Genomic DNA, 25,235 nt, shown 5'->3' on the forward strand with positions numbered 1-25,235 from the left:
GCGTTCGGTCAGAACTCGTGATGTCATCCCACAGGATCTCAGCAGGTGCTTTTGGTAATTGGGCTTAATTTGTTCAAATGCTGCTCCAACAAAGACAACGTCATCTGCGAGCAACTGGAAGAGGTTCTAAAAACCGCTCAAGCTCTCAGGACTGAATCATTTTGTGGCTTACGTTCTTCAGGCTTTTGCGTAAACCGAACACAACACTGAAAAGGTTCACCGGGTTAGGGCTACGACTGGTCCTGGGGCCGTTCTTCCGGTTACCACCGCCCACCCTCTGCGAAACGGAACCGCACGCGCACGTCTGTGTCCGCGGCGCTCACGCGGGGGCGGGCTTTCCTGCCTGGCTGTAACGAGCGGCGCCTTCCGCTCTCGTCACTTCCGTGTGCGCCCGCAGCTTTTTGCCGGCTGGACGATCGAACCGGTTAGGTTCCTACCTCTGGCATCTGACTTCTTGCGTACACTCAACTCTTCTTTCGCGGCGCTCAGAGCGGGGACATGAGTGTACCTGTGCCACCGCCTCCGGATGGGGTCCTGACCGGGCCCTCCGACAGCATGGAGGCCGGCGAGCCCACGCCGGGTACGGCTGTTGGGGGGGCGACTGCCTACCTAGGCCGGGACCGAGTGGGTGGGACTCCAGCGCAGGCTGCCCTCTTGTTTTGGGCACCCACGCGCGGCAACCTTAGTCACTCGGGGAAACGCACGGTTGGGTGCGGTCGGTATTGAGAATCCGAGTTTGTGTTGTATTTTGACTATTTGTCATAGGGTCAGTGGTTGGGGATGAGTTTGTCAGAAAGACGATCGATTTCCAGAGAACTATCCAATCCTAGCTGCTCATGAAATAGTCTGACTCGGTGGCATTACTTACCCCGTCCCCCGTCCCCATAGTTCCAGGAGAGAATTAAGCATTAATGCTCGAACACATTCATTGAAAGAAAGGGTTGATTTACTTACTCTACAGCCGGATGGACACTGTTCATGTACACCGTCGTCTTTGTGAGATTGAGACCACCACCACTCAAAGCATTTTCTGTTCCAGAAATAGGAAACTACAAATCACTCTCAGCCTTTCCTGGTCATGCTTTTCTTTAATGACGTGCCCTCTTCATGGCTTGTTCCGTTGTGTCTGTAAAGATCCTGTAGTACCTACTTGCAGCTTGGGCCACTCGAACTTTTTTGCACAGAACTCATGAGCGTGCATATGAATAAAAGCAGGTGTCAGAGAGCTGGTGAGAGACGGAGATAGGTGCTGCAGATTGATCTCGGGGCTTCGTGCTAAGCAAGTGCTCTGCCGCAGAGCTAGATCCCTAGTCTCAGATGTCTGATACTCTGTTAGTGGTGTGAGGTTACTCTCCCATGAAACTTTGAAATTGTGTTCAACTCTTCTATTGACGTTCCTTTGTTTACTGCAGAGGATTCTACAGTATCCCCCACTCCCTCCCTCCCTCTCTCCCCCTCCCTCCCCCTCCCTCTCCCTCCCCCCCCTCTCTCGTTTTTTTGCACCCTAGAGTCAACAGTTCTAAAGCTAGTCCACCTCCAGTCTCTTATTCTTCCAACATTGTCTGTTCTGTTGTTACAGTGCTGCTCCACAAAAGCTCCAGCCATGTCATTCGCTTGCTTAGAATCCTTAAATGTCTTCTTACCACTTACTAAGTTTAGACCCATAAAATTGGCACTCAGGGGTCCTTACAGGCTGGCTGCACGGTATATATTAATAGTTTATTGTTGCTATTCTCTGTATGCCCATGTTCCAGACACATTTTATTCCCACTGTTCCTCATTTTGTTTCCCTAGCAATGTTACATCTTTTACACTCATATCATAGATTTGTATCCATTTGGAAGCGGTGGTAGCTGTGAAAGTTGGCGCCATCTTTTAGGAGGGTTTTCACAATGTCAAAGATTGCACAGATGTTTAGCCCCCGTTTTCTAAGAATTTATCCCATAGAAATGTGCAAAGATTAGCTAGGAATATCACTGCAGTTTCCTAGCAGCTAGAAGATCACAAGCATTTCACTGTTTGAAATAGCAAAAGATGAAAATAATGTAATTTATCCACAGGGGACTGGGTCAGCTACCATAGAATTTTGTTTTGCTGAGAAGAACTGAGTAGATCATATGCATTTCTGTAGAAATATCTCTTAAGAGGTATTTAAGAGAAAAGTTTGCCACATGTGGTAGCACATGTCAACACTTGGGAAGTTGAAGCAGGAGGATCAAGGCCAGCCTCGGCTGTGTGGCAAGACTTTGTCTTAAAACAAAACAAACAAGTAGACCTTCAGCACAGTATGTTGTATTTATGATAAACACACTGTGTGCATGGCTGGGTAAAGACAGTTTCTGGATGTCTCTTTGAGAAAACTGCAGAATGACTTTGGGAGTTAGGCCACAAGGAGGACCGTTTTTAAGTTGTGCCCTTCCCTGCAAGTTTCCACAATGATTAACACAGAGAACAAACAGGAAAGTAAAGAAATGAAGGCATTCAGTGTCTTCAACACCAGACTTCTTTGGAATCAGACTCCTGAACAGTTTTGGTAATGGCTTTGCATAGTCCCCTGGATTGTGCACTACCACGGAGGAGGATTTACCTATTTATTGTTGTGACTAAAATTAATACTCTTTTCTCTTTCATTTTTGTTTTGGAGTATTTCAGTTTCTAAGTAGCTCTTTTTCATTTTAATTCTGCCTTGCAACTTTAAAAATTCCAGTTGTTTGTGTTTTCAGGGTTAAAGTTAAAACTGTACAATTTTATCTTGATTTTCTAAAAGATTGAGCGTGACAGCTTGTTTTCATCAGCCTTTTCTAAATTTAAATCTGAGGTAAGAAGCATGATGAGAACTTTGCAATAAATGTGTTGTAAAACACACTCTAGAAAGTGATCTAATTTGATTTTTAAGAGATTTATTTTCATTTTATATATGTGTTTTGCCTATATGTGTGTATATGTGCTGTGTGCTAGCTGGGTGACCTTGGAAGCCAGAAGAGGACATTAGATCCTTTGGAATTATAGCTGGTTTTGACCTGCTATGTGCTTGTTGGGAACAAAACCTGGATTCTTTTAAGAGTATCCAGTGCTCCTAACCACTGAGCCATCTCTCTAATCCCATCTTAATTTGATGTTATTGGTTGTTACTAGACTGTAATTGATGACAGATATTTTAGAGCTTAATGTTAATTATGGAATGCTTTTGGGGTACAATTTTAGTGAAGTGAACATTTTACCTTTTTCTCTTTCAAAATCAGTGATTGTAAAAACCTTATAAACATTCATTGACCCCACTTTGAAACATTTCTGTACTTTATTCCTGGGACTAGTAATTGATTATCTTAGATGTTTGAATGCCTAGAAAAGGGTGAGACATCATTCCTGTGTCTAGATTAGCCCATGACATAATGAGAGCACCCTATCCATTTCCTATAGCAAATTAAGGTACTGAATGTTTTTTTCTTTCCTCCTTGAATTGAGTGATGACAAATCACTGAACTTGTGTCAATAGGCCCAGGTTCTGGGTCCCCATTTTCCAGCTGACTTTCCTAGCTTTGGCCCTCTTCAAATAAAGTGCTGAGTCTTAATTAATAAATGACAAAACAACCTTCTTTTATATGTAAATATATTATGCAAAAATGGCCAGCATTTTCTTTCTTTTGTGTTCAGAACTGATTTTGGATATTGCATCTTTGTTTATATAATATAGTTAGAAATTTCTCCAGTCCCACCTGGGCCCTGTGGTCAGGATGAATCTCTCCTGCCTGGCCCTGCAGCCGCTCACACCCAGCATTGCTGCATTGGAACTGAAGTCCCCTTCCAAATTGGCAGGTTTCAAAATCTCTGTAAGAACCAATTTCTCCAATTTCACATTCATGATTTATTATCTTAAAGGGTTTCCCAATTCATTCATGGGTAGTGTGCTATACAGGCATGGTAGATCCTGTGGTTGAGGAAGGTGCCCTCAAGTTTTCCCGATCTTCATTTTCCAATCGGTGAGATTTTTCCACACAAAAGCACTTAGGAACCAGCCTTATATTTAGTGTTTTTGATGCAGAAATGTTTTGCTCAAATTTATGTGAAGTTCTGTTTGAGACTCTTCTTGACTGTCATTAGCCCTGTTTAGTTCATATAATAGGAAGTTTTTATTTCTTACTTCATCCAGATAGTATCACTTGTACTTATCCGGTTCTCTCTTGCTTGATTTGTTGGAAGTTTTAACACTGGAGACTCCTGACTGCAGCCTCTTAATTGTGTTTTCCATCTCAGTAATAACTGAGTTATTACTGCAGTGTGCTTCTTACAGAGGTTCTTATTTTCCTGAACAGCTGTCTGGGCCAAACTGGAAGTCTGGGCCAGGTCTCTGTGTGTCTTTCAGGTGTCTCTGCAGATGTTCTATTTCCACCTTCTGTTTCTTCACTATAGCTGGTAAAGTGGTATTTTCTAGTTCTAACATTTGTAGGTGATCTTTTCTTTATGTAACTGCTTCAACTCCACATCTCTTGTTTTCAGACATATTTTAAGTTCCTGTGCCTCTGTAACTTGTCTGTTGAATTGTTCTCCTCTTCTCTCAATCATCTCTTTCTTTACTCTCAGTTCCTCCACAATCTTATAAGCACATTTATATTTCTTTTCTTCTCCACTTGCTCTTTTATGATTGACCTCAGATTACAGATTCTTTCGTTCTTTCTTACAAGTTTTTTCTCTAACTGTAAGTTCTCTTCTTTTACTTCAGATAATTCATTTTCCACTTTAGTTTTTAGTTTTTTTTTTTTTTTTTTTTTTGTGTGTGTGTGTGTGTGTGTGTGTGTGTATGTGTGTATTTGAACATTGATTTCCTTAAGCTCTATTAGCTCTTTATATGAATTAAAGATAGGTTACTTTCTAAGGAGCTACCAGGATATTCTGCTGAGCATGATTTAGTTATCGGAGTCAAGGCACTAAGATCATGTGTGTCTTTTCCTGGCTTTAGGACCTTAACCTTTTCCTTAGATATTTCTTTTTGTCCCCATCATGTTACTTCTGCCTCCTCAACGTGGGGTTGCTGCTTTCTCTCTTCCACATAACTTTCCTTGTAGAATCAATCTTCCTTTTGTAACGTTGGTGGCAGCGGTGGCGGTGGTGGCGGCGGCGGCGGTGGCAGCAGCAGCAGCGGGTGCAGCAGAGGCAGCCTCGGCTACAGCAGCAGGAGTAGCTGCAGCAACAATGGTTGCAGCAGCAATAGCAGCCACAACAGAAGCCTCAGAGACATCAGGTGCAGCAGATGCTGCTGCACGACTCTAGGAGTGTGTTGCATCTTCCATTTCATTGCTTGTACGTTTCTTCCTGTTTGCTGCAACCAGTGGCTGGTTACTTTTGCTGCCATCACACATATCTTGATCATTTTTGATAACACTTGCCACCTCCTCAGTTGATCCTGTTTCCTCAGACTGAAAGCCTCTGAGTACTCATCTGGATGGATGTCAGCTGAACTGCTCAAGGCGGGGCTCTTGAATTTCCATAAGGCCTAAAAGAGTTTAAAAAGGGTTTCTAAACATGATAATAGAGCCAAAACCAGCTTCCTACTTCCTGTCTCATGTGGGTCCAGATATAATGATGCCAAGATACAGAGACATTGTGGCATGTGGAATTGAGCTACAATATGTATTCACGGCATATGGGCTTGAGTACAGCATGGGGGATTTCTGCCACAGTACACAGTGTCTCCAAGCTGCACATTGTGGTATGTGGTGGATTTAGCCTTTGCTAGTACAGACCGGAAAAAAAAAGTTTCTGGGCTACACGCAGCTTTAATGGAGGCATAGACTCACTGCTTCTGAGAGTTGGTAGGAAGTTTGGCTCCCAGAGCTGGCAGTAAACATACCACCATCATGTTGAAAAGCTGAGGTGGGTGGAGTCAACAAATGTTTTAAAAACTTAAACATTCTGAACAATGAGATACATCTGCTCCTGGCAGCGCTGATTTACTTCAGAGAAGAGGATGGGCGTTGAAGAGACTCCATATGGAGTTTATCTTCTTGGCAAAAATAGCCATTTGGGCAAGAAACTGTTCTTGCCTGGACTGCTGATAAAATGTTGTATAAACTGGACATATAGGACTCATAGGATAGTGACCACTAAATTTGCCAAAACAAGATGAAATGGTCCTTCAGGTTCCTGCTTCTCAGAGGAGATTGCCAGACATTCTACAGGACACAGAGAGAAGTGGCTGAGAGATTCTAGGTCTATAGGCTGAAGATGGATGCCCCAACGTTACAGAGGAATATTGGATGACTGTCCAGGCAGCCAGCTGTCTTTGTCATTCTAGATTTTTGAAAGTTGCTTACAATGCTCTTGCTGTTTATAGGTAATATTATATCCTTCTGAGGTCTTTGATGTAGTTGAAGACTAGATATAATTTTCCTTGGTTATGATAAAAGAAATTAGGTATGAAACTTTAGACTCACAAAAATAGAATAGATAAAATATTTAATTTTGCCAAGTACAACTAGACTAGATATTGTAACTGTAATTCTTGCTTAATAACTGTTCTATTATATGTAATCTTACTATGCTAAACTTAAAACCTTCCTTTTTGATTAGACAGAAAAGGGGAAGTGCTGTGGAATCTCTCTGTATGCTGTGAATATGTGTTGCTCTGATTGGTTGATAAATAAAATGCTGATTGGCCAGTAGCCAGGCAAGAAGTATAGGTGGGAAAAACAGACAAGGAAAATTCTGGGAAGTGGCAGGCTGAGTCAGGAGTCACCAGCCAGACACAGAGAAGGCAAGATGACAAGGCAGAACTAAGAAAAGGTACCAAGCCATGTGGCTAAACATAAATAAGAATTACGGGTTAATTTAAGTGTAAGAAGTAGTAATAAGCCTGAGCTAATGGCCATACAGTTCATAATTAATATAAACCCCTGTGTTTATTGGGGTCTGAGCAGCTGCCAACTGGGTAGGACACAGAAAAACTTCCAGCTACAATATAATTTCTTTAATAATTTGTATTCTATTTGATTGTGAGCCTAGCCTTTAGTGGCTGAGCCATCTTTCCAGTCCTCCCTGTAAATTTTGATTTTCTTCATTATTTCTCTCTCTCTCTCTCTCTCTCTCTCTCTCTCTCTCTCTCTCTGTGTGTGTGTGTGTGTGTGTGTGTGTGTGTGTGTGTGAGAGAGAGAGAGAGAGAGAGAGAGAGAGAGAGAGAGAGAGGGAGGGAGAGAGTCCATTGTGTCCCTGTGAAAGCCAGAGGACAGTGGTCAGGCGGCTTCTCTCCTGCTGTGGTTCAGGGACAGATGTCAGGTCGTTGGACTTGCATAGCAAGCACTCTGACCCACTGAGCTGCCTCACCAGCATCTGTTTATTTAATCTCTGCATGCTTTTCAAAGCATTGATGATTCAGGAATTCATTAATTCAGTTACTGTTAACTCATCCTTCAGTCTGAATCCTTGGGAAACATAACGTAAATTTTACATAAACCTGTAAAATTGGAAATGTAAATACTCTGATGTCTGTTTACTCTAGACTTTGCTCTATACTCACATCTTAAAATTACTTTTCCTCCAGTTTTGGTGATACACAGCTTAGGAAGCTGAGGCAAAGGGATTAAGAGTTCTAGGCCAGCATGGACTACACAGGGAAATCTTGTTTCAAAATAAGAAAAACTCAAAACAACACAAAAGACATCTTTTGCCATGTCTTTAGTGAAAGCTCAGAAGGTACACGTTTAAAAGAAATGACTGCTGTAGTTAGGAGGGGGTGGGCTTTTCCCCTCCTCCCTGGCTGAGCTCCCCCAGCCTCCTTATAGCGCAGCAGCATTCAAGCTTCCTAAATTTGGTTTTCTCTTGAGCACAGGTTTAAGTGACGCTTCTCCAGATGAAGGGCTGATAGAGGACTTCGCTGTAGAGGACAAAGCTGTGGAGCAACTGGTGGGAGGCCTGCTGTCCCACTACTTACCAGATCTGCAGAGGTCGAAGCAAGCCCTCCAGGAACTCACGTAAGCCAATAGGAAGCCAACTGTGCATCAGTTCCCTCTGTGTAGTCAGAGGTCACTTGGTAGTAGCATGTAGTATGACAGTGTTGTCTTTTAACATTGAATCGTTGAGCATTTCTGTGTTTTGTAAATGAGATTCATGGAGTAACTCATAATCTAAATGTCAAAAGTGAAATGAGTACTCCTAGAGAGTCTAGGTTCTTTATAGGAAAATTTGAGAATGAGTGGTCCTTGTGTGGGTTTGAATCATTTGTGTCTTTGAATGAACTGATCTGCTCCATCTAAAGTGATCTAATGTGTGTTCAGACTTGGAGTTTATTGTCCGTTTAATGCCATAATAGCAGCGATGATCATCTCTTTTTGAATGATACTTGTAATTTGCGTCCTTTTTTTCTTGTTCCATCTGGCCAGTGGCTTTTATTGAAGCTGAAGCTTTTGTTTTCATTGCTTATTCTGCCCCACCCCATGGTTTTCCAGTTGTGACCACCTGCCTTTTGCTGTCCTGTATTTGGCAAGTTGTTGGATATTTTGTTCTCCACTCTGTATTTCCTCTTCTGTGATCCCTAGTCTGACATGAAGGGACAGATTAGTGACACAGGCCTGATGGTGAACACATGATTGCCCTTCAGTCTCATCACTAATTCACCTTCACTGCTCCTTATTTTGCAACAGATCACTTTATTTTCATTTAAAATGTTCATTTAGATGACCTTCTCTGGCACTTAGCCCTGTGATCGCCTTTGGTCAGAAGAGGAGCAGGAAGGAATTTAGCTTTCCTCCCTCGTAGGATGGAATCCAAACATTAACGAACCCTTAACGTTGTCTGGTCTGACCTTGTGTAGTGAGACGTAGAGCCAGAGCAGGAACAGGACCTTCCAAGGCCACACAGCTGTGAGGGAAGGCCACGGATGCTTCCGAGTCCTGTGCTGATTCCAACGAGCTGCTCATGTACCCTTGAGGAAGTTCTGTCCTTCAACCCTGCATCTTTCCCAGTGCCAAATCAAGAAACTCTTTGTTTCTCATTTACTTTTTGAGAATGCTCCAATTTTTAGGATACAGAGAGAGTTGAGTTTCATGAGTAAAATGCTATAAAATAGAACTTTTGGGGGGAGAATGCAGAATGGTGTTAAAACAGTAAAATACTTTTTAATAATCTGGTTATTTTTGTTATTAAAGTCTGAAATTATGACAAAAGTAAAGCATACACTTAGTTGTCAGAATATGTCTTTGCAATATGATATTGGGAAAGACTATTCTAAGGCAAGAATGTCTTAGAGAGGCACTGTATTGCCAGCTGGGTTTCCAGCTTTGCTTATTAGCTGGAATGAATGTGATTCCTTGTAATGAACCAATACTTAGAAAATGTAAAGTTTGCTTTGGCTGTGTGCTTTTGTTTCAGACAGAACCAAGTTGTATTACTAGATACACTGGAACAAGAGATTTCAAAATTTAAAGAATGCCACTCTATGTTGGACATCAATGCTTTGGTAAGTATGATTTTGCTTATGCAACTTAACAAGATCTTATTTTAGAAAAGCTTTGTACCTCTGTATTTTGGTGATCTTATCCTCTAACTTTTATGTGTAGAATTTATCAATTTTCACAGAGATCCTTGGTTGCTTTATTAGAGTTCCCATGGTTGCTGTCTTTCACATGCTGAACATGTATTAAGAAATTTATCTTATTTGCATTGTGGAGAAGATCTCAAGAAATGATGATATAAAAAGAAAACAGAAAGTAAGGGACATTTGAGGCACTGTGTTTACCATCAAGGAAAGGGTAGTCCTTTTTGAAGGGTCAGTTATGTGGTTTCTTAATTAATTATTAGTATTTCTAATGCCATGGCAAGATGGACACATTGAAGATGAGTAGTTGGATAGTTGAATTTCACAAGAAGCTCGTAAGGGAACATATCCTCATTAAGAAAGAGACTTAGCATAGGCAGGGTCCTGTTGCTTAGCATAGGTTAGATTGTGTTGCTCCTTTTCCTTCCTGGACATTAGATGCCACTTGTCAGCATGACTTTGCAAAGAATCCTACACAGTCAGAAGTGGATTCTGTATGACAAATGTGGGTCAGACTATTTCCCTTACACAGCAACCAGTGTTCTTCAGCATTGACAGGCTTAGTGCAGAAAGTGCAGCCTTCTCAGCAGCTGACTGACTGCTTGTGGAGGAAGTGAGCATGGCCACACTCACTCACTTGTTTTTTCCTAGGCATTGATGTTTCCATTGGATGGGTATTTTTTTAATGAGTGGAAGTTGAATAAATGAACAAAAATTCTGTTGCATCAACCTGGAATTGCATCAACCTTGAAGGACAGAACTGAGTTTTTTTGTTTTTTTAAAACTTATTTCTTCCCTTTGCCCAAGAGTGGTTTTAATTCTCACATAGGAATTGGAAACAGGAATGCCTTAAAAGCTCACAGACATAAACAGTCTCTGAGCTGACTTTACTGGCAGCTATTTGAGAAGTTGCTCTTCCCTCTCTACAGGCCTGTTTCTCATTCCTCTCTCTCTGTCTCTGAGAATAAGGTTCCCTTTACATTCTTTCCCACCTGTCTGGGCCTCCATCATCCTTCAGCTCCTCCCAATGGGACCGTTTTGACTTCAGGCTGTGATGCAGAGTCTGCACTTTAACACTGGGAGAGCAATGGTGACCGTTAGTAGATGTGTGGTCATTCTGACTTTAAAAACCCAAGAAACATGACTGCGTTTGTTGGCCATGCTTTCAGAATCTGTGCCCTGGCTGACATTTTTCTGACAGGAAGACACATCACTAACTGCCTGTGTGCTGGCTTGTGGCTTTTCCTGACAGGAATACACATCACACATCACTAACTACCTGTGTGCTGCCTTGTTCTCTCAAAAAGGCAGTAGTGACTGCCTTAATTTTTGGATTATGTGGGTTGTTTTTGAAGGAAAAACATCAGTGTTTTTTTATGTTTAATAACCTTTGTGTGTGTGTGTGTGTGTGAGACACACAGAGAGAGAGACAGAGAGAGAGAGACAGAGAGAGAGAGAATGTGTGTGTAGCACCGTAGCTGGCCTGAAACTTACTATACAGACCAATCTGGCTTCAGATTCACACAGATCTAACAGTCTCTGCCTCCTGAATGCCAGGATCAAGGAGTGCACTGTTATACCCATCTTTAATAGCTGGTTTTTTTTTTTTTTTTTGTCAGCTGAATTGAATCAAATGTTTTAAAAATCCTGCTAATGGTCAAATGAAATCTGCATTATAGAAGTTAGCACATGGACAAAATTGAGGTTCTAAATTGACTAGTTCAGGAGGGATGAACTGTATATAGTTTAGGTGTTGACATTCTGTTTTGTCTGACTGTTGAGTTCACGGAAGCAAAGCACTATCACGCCAAGCTGGTGAACATAAGGAAGGAGATGCTGATGCTCCATGAGAAGACATCGAAGTTAAAAGTGAGTGGAAACCCTGTGTGCTCTTTGAAAGTGGAGTTCTGTTTTCTTCAGTATTCATCTTGTGACTTTATACTTCCGTGTACAGTGAGGTACTAACTCGTGCTGCATTGGTTCCCTTTAAAAGTGAAGTCTCTTGACTCCTTCACCAGTACATGTGAAGTTGCAGTTCTCATTTTGTGTGAGCTTGGAGTCAGGTTGTTGTTGTTTTAAATTAGGAGGACCCTACATTACTCCAGATAAATTTAGAAGTTAAGCATGGAATTTACTAACGTTGTTGATTAACTCGAGTCAAACATTATTTTTCAGTTCTGCCATGACTAACCCTTGACCCCGCCCCCCCCTATCTCTCTACAGAAAAGAGCACTTAAACTGCAGCAGAAGAGGCAGAAAGAAGAGCTGGAGAGGGAGCAGCAGAGGGAAAAGGAATTTGAAAGGGAAAAGCAGCTGACAGCCAAGCCAGCCAAGAGGACATGAGAAGCCGAGCTGTGGGTGTCTGCTGCCTGTCACACCCCTGGCTCTCCAGTGCTGTGTACAGAGAGGATGTAGATGGTACCTTCTGCCATGGGCATGTTTGAAGTCCTTGCCAGGGTTGCTGTGTCTCTGTGACTTTATTTCACTTCACTCAAGAAGCCTTGTTTTTGATATTTACATTTTCAACTTTTGCTTAATTTTAACATTATTTTGATTTTAAACCATTTGTAAACTGAAAAACACTTTGGTTATTACTAGAGTCTGGATACTAGTTCAAAATAAGTACAAGTGTTTGAGCTTCTTGAGAATCGATTTTAAAGTTTCAGTTTCTCTTCTTATGATGACACTGTGACACTGATTTTGGGCAATTGCTTTTCATTGCTTAAAGAGAAATTCCAGTTGTCTGATCATAAGTCTCCCAGGAAGAAAACCCGAGCCTTTGTGAAGAACACTGGAAATACCAGCACCTTAGATATGGATTAGCGGAGGGGATGCCAGACATTCTTCCAGCTATTCTCTGTTTTTCAGTGTTGGTGCTTATATAGATTTTGGGTTTGAAGCAGGATTCCATCCATTGCTGAAGCTGTGCAGTGATGATGGACCTGTCAGATACTCTGATGCGCATATCTGTGTTTTTTGTTTTTTTTCTCAGATGGGGTCTCTACAAAAGCCTGGGCTATCCTGGACTCACTCTATAGACCAGGCTGGCATCAGACTCACAGAGATCCACCTGCCTCTTATTCCCAAGTGCTGGGATTAAAGGCATGCGCCACCATGTCTGGCTCAGTGCTTTTTAAAGTAGAACAAAATCTGCTGTTACTCACATCATGTGTAATTACAGGGTGGGTGGAATGTTGGTAAATAGTATACAGGAGAGGTAGCAGAGTACCTTTAGTTACAGTCTCCATGTTATATGTGGGAACTTACTCTGCAGGGCAAATGAAGTTTCATTGTTAGACATCAATAGTATGCTTTCCCATTTTAGTGTTTCATATACAGCTGGGTTCTGCACCTACTGTGTGTGAGCTGGGCTCTAACCCTACTGTGTGTGAGCAGTCCGGAACTACAAAGGTGTCTGAGTAGAATGTGCATCTTTATACTCCATGTTACACCTTTAGTAAGCTGGAATCACTACCTCTGATCATACACTGGGCAAACGATAAAGAGACCGTTAAAGATAAAGAATGATGCTAAAAACTCGTTGGTTTAAAGGCTTAACTACTTCTTTGAAAGAAGACCTTTTCCTTCTTTAAGGAATGAATTGTGGTCCGACAAGTCACTGCTCTTGACCTTCTGTTTAAGAATACAAAGTGTCTATTTGAAAGGCTGTTACCTTTAGTCACTTGCTGTCACTAGCAGAAGTCACTGGGACTTGCAGGGCAATGTCATTAAATTACAGAATGTACTGTTGTAATACGGTATCTGACACCTGACAGAGTGGAGATTGGTTTTCATGGTGATTTTAGACTGATGGTGCTGGTTGTTCACTCCCTCAGTCTGTTGAAAGGAATCTCTTCATTTGATTTGCTTCACGTTTCTTCCAGTGACTGGTGCACCTTAAAGGATGAGATGCTTCAGGTCTAGTTGCTACCGGCAAGGTTTCCCATACTAAGGAATGTGTCCTTTTCACCTGGGAACTTGAGAAAATACCAACACCTCAGTTCTTACTAGTTCTGATGTGGAGCCCATAGAAGTTTTAGAGTGCTAAAGACAATTCTGATGCAAAGAACTGGTGATATAGGTTGTTTAGTGACTTACGTTTATAAGCAGTGGAATAGTTTCAAAGCGACCCAGTAATTTGTGAAATTAATCTTAAGGAATAAATTATTTACTATTGTTTTTGATATATAATCAGATTTAAAACTGAACCTTAGCTGGTGGGGATTGAAAGAGTCCTGGTTAATTAATTGAACTTTTTGACCTGTATTAAAATAAATCATGTTTAATGAATGAATGGCAAGGCACATACATATGTTTTCAGGATTACATTAAGTTTTAAAGACTTTTTAAAACCTCAGAAAGATGGGCTGGAGAGATGGCTCAGCAGTGAAGAGCACGGACTGCTGTTACAAAGGACCCGAGCTCTCTTTGCAGCACCTGCATGGCAGCTCACAACCATCTGTAAGTCTAGTTCCAGGGGATCCAGTGCCCTCATCTAGGCTCTGTCAGCACCAGACATGTGGTACATGTGGTACACTTCGTCACATGTAGGCAAAACACTCATCCACATTGTATAGAAACAGATAAATCTACAAAAAAGAAATATGTTATTATCCACTATTTTAAGGTCAGTGGTTAATCAGAAATATGATAAGTGATCAATCCGTAAAACTTTAGTTGTATTTCAATAACATGGAAATACAATAATCAAACATGTAACCTTTTTATAATAATCTTGCTGTGTTTTTCAACAAATAGAAATTGACTGGAAAAAAAAATTTGCCCTTGTTTTGAAACAAGGTCAGATATGCACAGAGCTGAAACGTTGGGTGTTCCTTTCATGCTGACTTTGTTATGAGTGTTGTGTAAATATGCAGACATTGAATGTAATGTAGATGTGTCCACGGTGAGTTTTGTTGTGGATTCAGTTTATCAGTACCAATTGTGACCTTTGTATGATTTGGGTCTTATAAATGAAAACTGCTTTTTATGCACTTAATAAAAACATCAGAATCATGCGGTATTATTTATCAAGCACTATTCTGTACACGGCAGTATATATTTCTCTTTATGTACATTTGTAGGTGGTCTTTTCTTTTTCCACCTGCCAGTTCCCATGGTAGCTCAGCCCTGTCACCTCATTTTCTACACTTCCTGCTTCCTCTGCATCTGCTGGCATCTCCTCTGACTCTGCCCTTCTTCACCCCAGCATCCTTAGTTTGGTTGTCCCACCTGTACTTCCTGCCTGGCTATTGACCAGTCAGTCAGCTTTTTATTAAACCAATTTGAGTGACAAATCTTTATAGTGTACAAAAGGGTTATTCCACAGCATTTCCCCCTTTTTGCTTAAATAAAAAAGGTAGGCTTGTGAAAATGTGTTACTCTCATTGTTAAAAAAATAAAAGCAGATTGGTTGATAGCTAGGCAGGGCTTGGGGGGCAGAGAGAATGCTGGAAAGAAGGACAGAGAAGACTTGAGAAGCAAGATAGGCATGCTGTTCTGAGAAAAGGTACCAGGGCATGTGGCAAAACAGATAACAAATATGGGTTAATTTAAATGTAAGAGCTAGAAACAAGCCTGAGCTATTGGCTGAACATTTATTATTAATATTAAGTCTCTGTGTGGTTGCTTGAGAGTGGCTTGTGGGACAAAAAATTCTACCTATAAATGGCACCCAAGTCTTTGGCAACCACATCCACATAAAACCTGAGAGAGCTTTGGAAAGGGGTCTCAACACAGAAACGGAGCTAAGATCAGCTTCCTAGTCTCATGTCTCATGCCGGCCATGGTACAGGGATGTCTCCTGTGGGCTTGAGTCACCAGCACACCATGAAATAAGCCACGTAGTGGGTTCCCACAGTCTCTCACAATGGCTGCAGTACAAAAGTGTCTCCTGACAGCTGCCTGTGGGAGGGAGCCAGCTGCTAAAACAGAGGCAGAGGTCTTAGCCATGCTGCTTAGCAGTTTAAAGGCTCATGTGGTCAGAAAAAGATTACAAATATGCACTAGAGACAGACTCAGATGAAAAAAGCCTCTGAATGAGTTACAGTATGTTTAAAAATATACATAGGCTTAGGAAAGAGAAGATGAAGAGTATATACAGTCATAGATTGAAAAAATAGTTTTAAAAATGATAAAGTCCTTAAAAAGGGAGTAAAGTAATATTTAAAAAAAGCCACATAAAGATGGAATATACACAGAGTCTGGATACTTAAGGTTATTGTGTTGACTGCTGAGGAAGGAGCAATATCTGTTGAGACATTGGATTATAAAAGCTGCTGGATTAAATTAACCTATATATTTTAACGTCTTGACTTCAAAATGTAAGTCAAAATATATGTTACTTTAGGGGAGAGGTTATGCTTTTATTTCCACAGGAGATGAAAGGCAGTGGATTCATTCAAAGTTAAAGATGATCAGGTCTGATCAAAGAAGACCCCCTGAAAGTCCTGACTACAAACATAAAGAAATAAACTTTAAAAAACCCTACAAAACACATAATGTATATTTTACCTGCTCAAACATTAAAAAAAAAACAACAACAACAAACTTTAACTGACTTGTACACATCACGTACTCCATATTTGTAGTTTATGTTACCTTTAAAAGTTTATGTGTTTTCAGAGCAAGGGTACCAGACACCAATAAAAACATAGCCCAGGTGATCCAGCATCCAGAACAGCTTTGAGGATGCTGGTTGAGATGATACAGCCTCACAGAATACTCTAGCAAGACTTAACAATAATCCTGATTTTCTCAAGGTTCCTCCAAAGATGCTAGTGCCCCCAGACAACAGGAAACAGCCTAGAAAAAAACAGTGCCCATGTTCCCAAAAGATGGGTTATGGGTGTTTGTTATCATTTAAGGGGGGTTGGTTATAAGTTATTACTGGTCATAGTCAGAAAAAAGCTAAATAAAATAGTTAAATTTAAACATCTCTTTCTAAAGGAGTAAAGGGGGATATGGTATAGAAATGAGATAAATTATTTAATATACTTTAATTCGGAAACAACTATTAATCTCAAAATATTTCACATTGGTATACTGTGTGTATGTTTCTACTTGTTTGGGGTATTGTGCTTATGCAACTCATTTAAAAATGTATACTTAAGAAATACAGATTAGTAGTCATCTATAATAATCAAATGTGTAGTCATATTAGGCATGTTTTTCAAGGTTAAACAGGTATATTTATATAGATTAGATCATCTTCAAACACTTCAAAGACTTACAGAATATAGTGTTTAATATGTTTAATAACAAGACTTTTCTTGACAGTGAGACACATCTGTTCCTGGCAGCACCAATTTACTTCAGTGAAGATAATGGGCATTGAAGAAACTCCATATGGATTTTTTTAATGGCAAAAAGCTAGCCATTTGGACAAAGAAATGGCACTTGCCTGCTGATAGTATACTGTCCAAACAGGGTGCAAAGAAGGTGACTGCAAAACTTTGCCAAGACAAGGTAGGATAGTCCTTCAAAATTCCCTGCTTCTCAGTATGTTGCTATATTGTGTACCCTAATAAACTTGCCTGAGGATCAGAGGACAGAGCCATTGACATAGAGGTTAGGCAGTGGTGGCACACACCTTTAATCCCAGCACTTGAGATCTCATGCCTTTGCTTGGGAAGCACACACGCCTTTAATCACAGGAAGTAATATGGCAGAGCAGAGAAAGGTATATAAGGCATGAAGAAACAGGAACTCTTTAAAAACAAACAAACAAACAAACAAACAAACAGGGTTTCTCTGTGTAGTTTTGGTGCCTGTCCTAGATTTCACTGTAGACCAGGCTGGCCTCTAACTCACAGAGATCCACCTGTCTCTGCCTCCCGAGTCCTGGGATTAAAAGCATACACCACCACTGCCCGACTGGAACTCACTCTCTTTAGGCTGAGGATTTTGTAGAGGTAAGAACTATTGTCTAGGTGTTCTGCTTCTCTGATCTTTCAGCTTTTACCCTGGTATCTGTCAGATATACTAGGCCTGTAGGCCAATGTTGGATGCCCCAACATTACAGAAGAAGCTAGGGTGACTGTCAGTCAGCCAGATGTCTCTGTCATTAGGTAACATTTCACCCTTCTGGAGTCTTTGACAGAGTTGAAGACTAGATAGTCATAAATTTTCCTTAGTTATAATAAAAGATAAATTAGATATAAAATTTTAGACTCACAAAGAAAAGATAAATAATAGAGTACTTTCTCTATATTTGCCAAATACAAATGGACTGGATATTGTAACTATAATTCTTAGTTAATAACTGTTTTGTTGCATATAATTTTACTATGTTAAAGTTAAAAGCTTCCTTTTAAATTAGACAAAAAGGAGGAAATGTGGAATATTCCTCACTGTGTGAATATATGTCATTGTGATTGGTTTAGTAAAGAAGCTGACTGGCCAATAGATGAACAGGATAGAGTTAGGTGGGAGAGCCAGACTGAGAACAGTGAGAAGAGAAAGGGCAGAGTTTGGAGTTACAAGCAGACTCAGAGAGAAGCAAGATGGGCATGTCAGACTGAGAAAAGGTACCAAGCCACGTGGCAAAGCATAGACAAGAAATATGGGTTAATTTAAATGTAAGAGCTAGTTAGTATCAAGCCTGAGCTATTGGCCGGTCATTTATAATTTATATTAAACCTCTGTGTGGTTACATGAGAGTGGCTTGCAGGACAAAAACTTCTGCCTATATACATTACTTCAGATATCTGACCATTTTGCTACATCTCCTATTTTTTCCTCTTCATGTCCTCTTTGTACTGAATGATCTTTATATCCCATTTCAAAAAAAAAAAAAAAAAAAAAAAAAAAAAGTCCGGGGGCTAGAGAGTTCTTATAATTTCTCTTGCAGAGGACCCAGGTTTGATTTCCAGCACCCACAAAAGGGAGCTCATAATAATCAGTTCTGGGGTTGGGGATTTAGCTCAGTGGTAGAGTGCTTGCCTAGCAAGCTCAAGGCCCTGGGTTTGATCCTCAGCTCAAAAAAAAAAAAAAAAAAATCAATTCCCAGGGGTCTGACGTCTCTTCTGAGCTCTGTGAGCTCCTGCTTGCCCATGGTACATACATGCATTCAAGGATGCAGACATACATATAAAAATAAATACTTGTTAAAAAAAAAAAGAAAGTAATTACCAGTCCACTCATGAAATCCCAACCAGACACATGAGAAGACTGGTTGAAGTGATCCAACTCCACAAAGTTAGTTATTTGGGGGTTCTGCAACTTGAGCTATTATGTTTCTGTTGGAAGGAAAAACTCTTGGCATACACAATTAAAACTCTGCAACTCCCAGCATACACGAGTCTTGAATCTGAGTCAAAGTATTGCAGACAGTACTAGTTCTGAGATGTGCCAGCTTGTGCAGCACAAAGTACATGTTGAGAGTTCAGAACCAAGGTTGCTATGAAGTATCATAGTGCTGGTGAACTCTTCCAGAAACACTTCAGATTCATCACCTGCTCAATTATGAATTAATCTTTGTTTATTGCACATTCAGAAATGTTGAACTGTTGTTAACGTTTTCATGGTCCCGGCATTTAGCTATGTGACTTCATACAGGGTCACAGTTTAAGATGACAGGGTTTCTACCAGCAATTGGTTACTGCTTTTTGAGTTATTGGCCAGTGGGGTCACATAGACCCCCATTCCCAAGCATTCCAGGCTATTGCCAATACTCTTGACTACCCTTCTGAACTTCATGGTAAGACCTTATTGGTGAAGACATCACACACTTGAGTCACAGAACCTGGGGAAATCAAGATGGTACTCATCAGGAAGCTTAATCCCTACTGGCTATCATCCGTGGTTCTGAATGGTGCTATGCGTGATGCTGGAGTGGAAAATTAAACCTCAGTCTCACCCCGCTGTGAAACTGCAAGCTACAACAGTGACTGACCTGACAAGATCTGCCCACTGGTGCAATAGTGGCATTAATGTTATGGGAGTAACCAACCACTTTCTGCTTGGATCTAAGGCCTACCTCATGCGATGTAATACACAGCACTGTTAAAGAGGCTCAAGGCTAGATAGGTCACAGGTATTGGAGAACCCAGTGCTATTATTAACGTGACTCCCAATGTTTTACACAGATCAGAGCATCTCTTAACTTCCATCAGAGAAGCTTCTTTCAGGGAGATGGAAATGAATGTATTGACCCCCCATTCCTGAACCAATCCATGTGCAGAGAATAAGAGACTGAGGCATGATTTAACCATAAATGGGGGAACATATGTCACATCCTTCCCCACCAGTGCTCTGGGGTCTTCACAGAAGAGGGAGCAGAAAGGTTGTAAGAGCTGGAGGTGGTCAATAACAGCAAGGAAACTGTTTTCCAGGTACAACAGGGCAGTTGCTCCCACAGCCACCAGGACAGCATGCACTAGACTTGCACATGCTCCAGAGAGAAAAAAGAGCCCAGCACAAAAGGCAGAAGGTAGGCATGCCAACCTCATCACTAGCTGAAGAGCCGTTGACATCTGGTAGCTCCTGAGAGAAACTGAGTCCAAAGGCAGGTGGAATTTCCTCTTCTTGAGGACCCCTCTCAAGAAAAAGACCCCTGTTGGATAAGCCTTTCACTTCCACCCTTCATTCTGGAGGGTGAGCTGCTTCCTGCAGATGGTGTGCTCTGCTGTTGGAAATTCCCTGGGTGACATCTGAACAGGGCCGGGAAGTTTCCTGTCCTGCTTCTCTCTCTCTCCTCTCTCTCTCTCTCTCTCTCTCTCTCTCTCTCTCTCTCTCTCTCTCTCTCTCTCTCTCTCTCTCTCTGTGTGTGTGTGTGTGTGTGTATTAAAATGAGCTCCTATGCAGAGGGAAGCAAACACTGATCTCACCAAAAGGGCAGGAGAGCTCACTGAGTGACTTCAGAACCCATGCAATCAAATCATTTGAGTTGTTGTTTTCTCTGATGTTTGACCTGAGGGCATCATACATGCTAGTCAAACTTACCACTAAACTACATACACCTCTGGTCCCTCAGACTCTTCTCCAGTAAACAGAAGGGAATAAAGACTGGAAAGGATAGCTAGGTTCTGGCCAGTGTTATGGACAAACAGTTCTAAGAAGACTTGGAGCTCAGGAAAGAGATGAGGACCCAGGGAGGGTGACACTGGGGCCTTAGTATTCCAGACCAGTGAGCCTGGAGCACAACTGATGAGTCTCTACCGTGATGCATTCCCAAAGAAATGTGTACCGGACTGTTCTGTTAATAGTTAATATGTCTTCATTAAAACACATCTTCATAGCACCATCTAGACTAGAATTTGACCACATATCTGGGTACCGTGGCCTAACTAGGCTGCTATATAGAACTCAGAATTACAGTTGGCTTTTGGTGCATATTTGAGTATTATTGATTCTAACCTTTATTTGTCTCTGTGTTATTTCTCTACTATCCATTTCTATAATAAAAATTAGATTTCATAAATACATAACAAAGATTTTCACAATATAATTCTTGAAACCAGGAGATGACTATGAGGCTTCTAATCCTTGGATAACTTAAGCTACTGTTTTCATGACTAATTAATATACAATTAGACTAAGTACCAGGACCCAAGATCTTAGGAGTTGAATAAACCCAAAGACAGCAAATGGATTGGAAAGTAGAAGAACAGATGCCAAATATGTGGTTTAGATTTGCATTTTTTTCATCAACTAGAGGCTTCTCAGATCTCTCAAGAGTTAGCTTCAGGACAAAGTAGGTAATTGGCTGTTAGGTACAAGAGAAACAGACTTTTTTTCTTCCTTCCTTCCTCCCTTTCTTCCTTCCTTCCTCCCTCCCTCCCTCCCTCCCTCCCTCCCTCCCTCCCTCCCTCCCTCCCTCCCTTCCTTCCTTCCTTCCTTCCTTCCTCCCTTCCTCCCTTCCTCCCTTCCTCCCTTCCTCCCTTCCTTCTTTTTTTTGTTTAAAGCAACCTGATAGACCACACATGGGACAATGCTGCCATCTTGTGGTACTGTGCAGTATTATTCTCTCCTAGAACAGATTCTCACTGTATTATTTCACTTGCTTTGATGATGTTTGGCTAATCCTTTAAAAAAAAGTTAATTCTTCTTTGTTTGTTTTTGAGACAGAGCCTTAGGTACTTTATATTGGCTTCAAACGATGACGACGGTGATGTGTGTGTGTGTCATGGAGCGCACGTGGAGGTTAGAGGTAAACTTTGTGGGCTCCTTTATCTCTCTCCTTCCACCTTTACGTGGCTTCTGGCTATTGAACTCAGGTCACTAAGCTTGCATGGCAAACTCCATTACACAGGAAGCCACCTCATTATTCCTCAGCTATAGTTTCTTAATATGAGTTTTTGTTTAAACAGTGAGCTATTCTAAAGGTACCTGTGACAGGATTTAAAGCTGCATTTTCCAAATATTTTGAGTCTTCTAGTTTGATGTTGGACTTAATGGCTTGAAACTATTCTTCTCTTAAAAATCATGACAAATTAACTTATCATCATCTATCAATCCATCCTCTCAATCAACTATTTAATTATCTACATCTATCTATCCCATCACAATTTATCACATTATGCTTAGATTTTCCTAAGGAAAGCACTAAACGACCGCTGTGAGCAAAGATCCTGAAAGTCCACCTCTTTCCACCTGCCTTGTCTAATTGGTCAGGGGTGGGCACCTGGGCCAAGGGCAAATAACCCATGGGCTAGTCAATGCAGCCCTGGCTTGGAGGAAGTTCTACATGGGGCATAGAGTGACCCTCATCATCCTACTCAGTTACTGTCTTGGGAATGTGTTCTAGGATACATAGAGAACCCCTTTAGTAGTCAGAGGAGCAAAGAGTGGGGGTGCAGAGGCAGAGAGCAGCTGGGCGTTAAGTGGGGACCAGTCTGCGATCTGTGAAATTGTACTTCTTCTGAAGTGAACAGAGTAATCCCAGGTCTCAAGATGCTCCTAATTCTGCCTGGGTTCTGTGAAACCTGGTACTAGACTTCATTTAGGATTTGTTTACTGGGCTGTTTCCTATTTTCTACATTTCCACAAACTTTTTTTTATAATATATAATATCCTGCCTCTATTCCATTTATAAGATAACATTATCAATTATCTATTTGTTGCAACCACGGCCATCAAATATTTTTCATTGTCTTTTGTTAGTCCTAGCATGTTACAGTTATGTATTATTTAATAATAGAGGGGCTACTTAGGGACCTAGGTATCACCACACTCACTAATTCAGGAATTTGCAGAAAAAATATGTACAAAGAAAGGAATTACAGAAGATGTGACAAACAGACCAGCACTGGATGAGACTGGCAAGTCTTAAATCCACCCCCCTGAGGGAGGCTTTGGGGTATTTATCTCCCTATCCTAAGGGGCAGGGAAAGTGGCAGGAGGTTAATTAAGAGGAGGTTAAATCTAGATGCTTCCCCCACCACCACCCCGAGGCTTTATCTTCTGTGGCCAAAAGACTGGACAAAAGGTACATCCTTGCACACAGGCTACCATTCACCATGCCACTGAAATGAACTGGTAAGAAGGGTCCTCACAGCTCCATTGCAATCTGCAGACCATGGTTGATTGTAGAGCCAGAGTTTGTGAGCATCCAGAGGCATTATGGAGGCTAGGAGAAGGGCAGCCAATGGGATTCATTTACTGAGGGCTGGGAACATGGTCACTGAAGTATGGTGTCTACTTTTAACCTAGGGCAAAAGAGACAGTCATCAAGGGTTATCAACAATAAGAGCTATCACATGGCTAGGTAAAGTATAAGACAGTAAATACTTCAGGCTTTGGGGGTCATAGGCCCTCAGTATAGCTGCTAAAATCAGCTGTTGTAGAATAAAAATAGACACAGATAATATTAAAATAAAGGGGTGTGGCTGTGTTTTAATAAGAATTTGCTTATAAAGATAGGTGGCTGACTGGCTTTGGCTCATGGGACATTAGATAATGGTCCTTGACCTCTCTGTATATTGATGTCTGCGAGACAGACACATGGCAGTCAAGGACAAGGTGAGGAAAGTCAGATCAGTTACAAGTCATGATCCTTTGCTCAACTCTCAAATGACTCAGTTTTCAGGTCTGGAGCCCACTGACTTACAGGTGGCTGGAGGAAGTGCATTGCTACATGACAAGTAGACACCATGATGACTTCTCAGGCCTTCCAAGCGACCTGGGCCACTCACTTTGATAACAGTGGGAAAGGGGACAATCAGGTATTTTTAGGACTACTAGACATTGTCCTGTCATTGATACTGAGAGCTCTAAAGATGTCTTTGACCCTCTATTTAAGTGGGAGTACATAGAAACCAAGCAAAAAAGGGAGTCCTGGATAGAGCCCAGCTTACAATTGGCCCATGTGGCCTGCTGATCTGTCCAATGGTCATACTGCATCTTTGGCCATTCTTGGTCCCCTCCATCACAATGGGTGTCTGCTGGCAAGACTGGCTGTGTTGTGACTCATACCTTCCATAATACTCTGTCCCTTCCCATCTTACCCAAAGCTGGCACCTTTCTGCTATACTCAGAACAGGACAGAAAAACATCCCAGAGGTGGAAAGTATGGCCTTCAGAATACAACAAGGCAGTCTACAGGAAGAGACTTCCTTCCTTGTGACAAGATTAGAAGATACATCAATTTGGGGTAAGGGAGGGGATCCCAGAATACTGTCACCCACTCTTGTAATTGTAACATCCCATAAACTGAGACACCCTCATCTAGATGCTTCATAGGGTTTATCTCCCTTTTCAAAGCCTCCAGGATACAAGCCTTCTCTGGCCCATCCAGTTAGTCAGCTTTGTGTTGTCTTAATGGAAAGGATTGCTGTCTTTCAGATTTCTAAGAGCTTCTGCTTTCTCTAATATGATAGAAGGTGAAAGGATTAGCATTAGTAAGGTAAATGGCAAATAAATACTGTCTCTTTTTTCCTGACCTGAAAACCTCGTGTGGCACCCTTATCCAGGAACTTAGGCCAAGGTGCAGAACTCCACGTAGCAGAGCAGCCAATTGGCATCAACTTCAAGTGAAGGAGGTGTGGGTCATGATCATGAGAACTCCTGGTTGTCATACATTGCACTGTTTCCAGGGGGTATCAGAAATAGAGGTTGTTAGAGCCAGTGTGCACAGTCACAGTTGAAGACCTGAAAAGACAGTGCCATTTTTTCAGGACATGCTGCACTAGTTACATTGATGATGGGTCTCCAGAGGAAGATATAAGGGTCTGGAAACCAGGTGTGATGTGGAGTGGCCTTACCCCTCACCACCATTCCAATGGCCATCTTACTACCATTCCAAAGGACCCATGGCAGGTGATAGTGACCTACCCAGAATGAAGGTTTGAGTCATAACATTGGCTACGTCACCAGCAACTGCCAATAATGTCATGTTCTGAGGACAAAGCAGATAGAGGAGAAGGTGAGTGTTGATTGTGGCCCTGGGATCAAATGTGATCATAAGGAAGTATACAGGTAACTTTTTCTTTGAGTGGCACCTCAGGAAGGAGAGGCTCCAAGGAATATGGAGGTACTATTCCCTGGGACTGTGTGAAGTAGATTTTTGTGGCCCAAAAGGTGTAATATGGTAGTCATGAGAATACACCTGATAGACCTCTAACAACAGATGGCCTAACTGACCTCATGGCCCAGTGTCTTTGCTCTGAGACACTTCACCACATTGGTGTTGAGGCGTGGTTACTGACACCTGAGCTCAGTAGGGACAATGGAGCAGGTTCAGCCCTGAGAGCACTGTTAGCTGTAATAA

General features: G+C 41.5%; 1 protein-coding gene across 1 annotated transcript; it reads left to right on the plus strand.

The window, feature by feature from the left end:
- The first annotated feature begins 379 nt into the window (after positions 1 to 379).
- On the plus strand, positions 380 to 12,601 carry Bloc1s6 (biogenesis of lysosomal organelles complex 1 subunit 6). Its single transcript, XM_036185975.1, has 5 exons — positions 380 to 580; positions 7,823 to 7,964; positions 9,361 to 9,448; positions 11,309 to 11,395; positions 11,750 to 12,601. Exons 1-5 carry the CDS (start codon positions 499 to 501, stop codon positions 11,867 to 11,869), a joined length of 519 nt encoding a protein of 172 aa, XP_036041868.1. The 5' UTR covers positions 380 to 498; the 3' UTR covers positions 11,870 to 12,601.
- Positions 12,602 to 25,235: the final 12,634 nt, after the last annotated feature.

This window comes from Onychomys torridus, chromosome 4, assembly GCF_903995425.1.
Source record: "Onychomys torridus chromosome 4, mOncTor1.1, whole genome shotgun sequence".
In the NCBI taxonomy this organism is placed as follows: domain Eukaryota; kingdom Metazoa; phylum Chordata; class Mammalia; order Rodentia; family Cricetidae; genus Onychomys; species Onychomys torridus.

Excerpts from the sequence above, each read along its gene's own strand:
- Bloc1s6 (XM_036185975.1), top strand. The coding sequence starts at position 499 with ATGAGTGTACCTGTGCCACCGCCTCCGGATGGGGTCCTGACCGGGCCC. Across the intron at positions 581-7,822 it reads GGCCGGCGAGCCCACGCCGG|GTTTAAGTGACGCTTCTCCA; the intron begins GTACGGCTGTTG and ends TCTTGAGCACAG. Across the intron at positions 11,396-11,749 it reads AGAAGACATCGAAGTTAAAA|AAAAGAGCACTTAAACTGCA; the intron begins GTGAGTGGAAAC and ends ATCTCTCTACAG.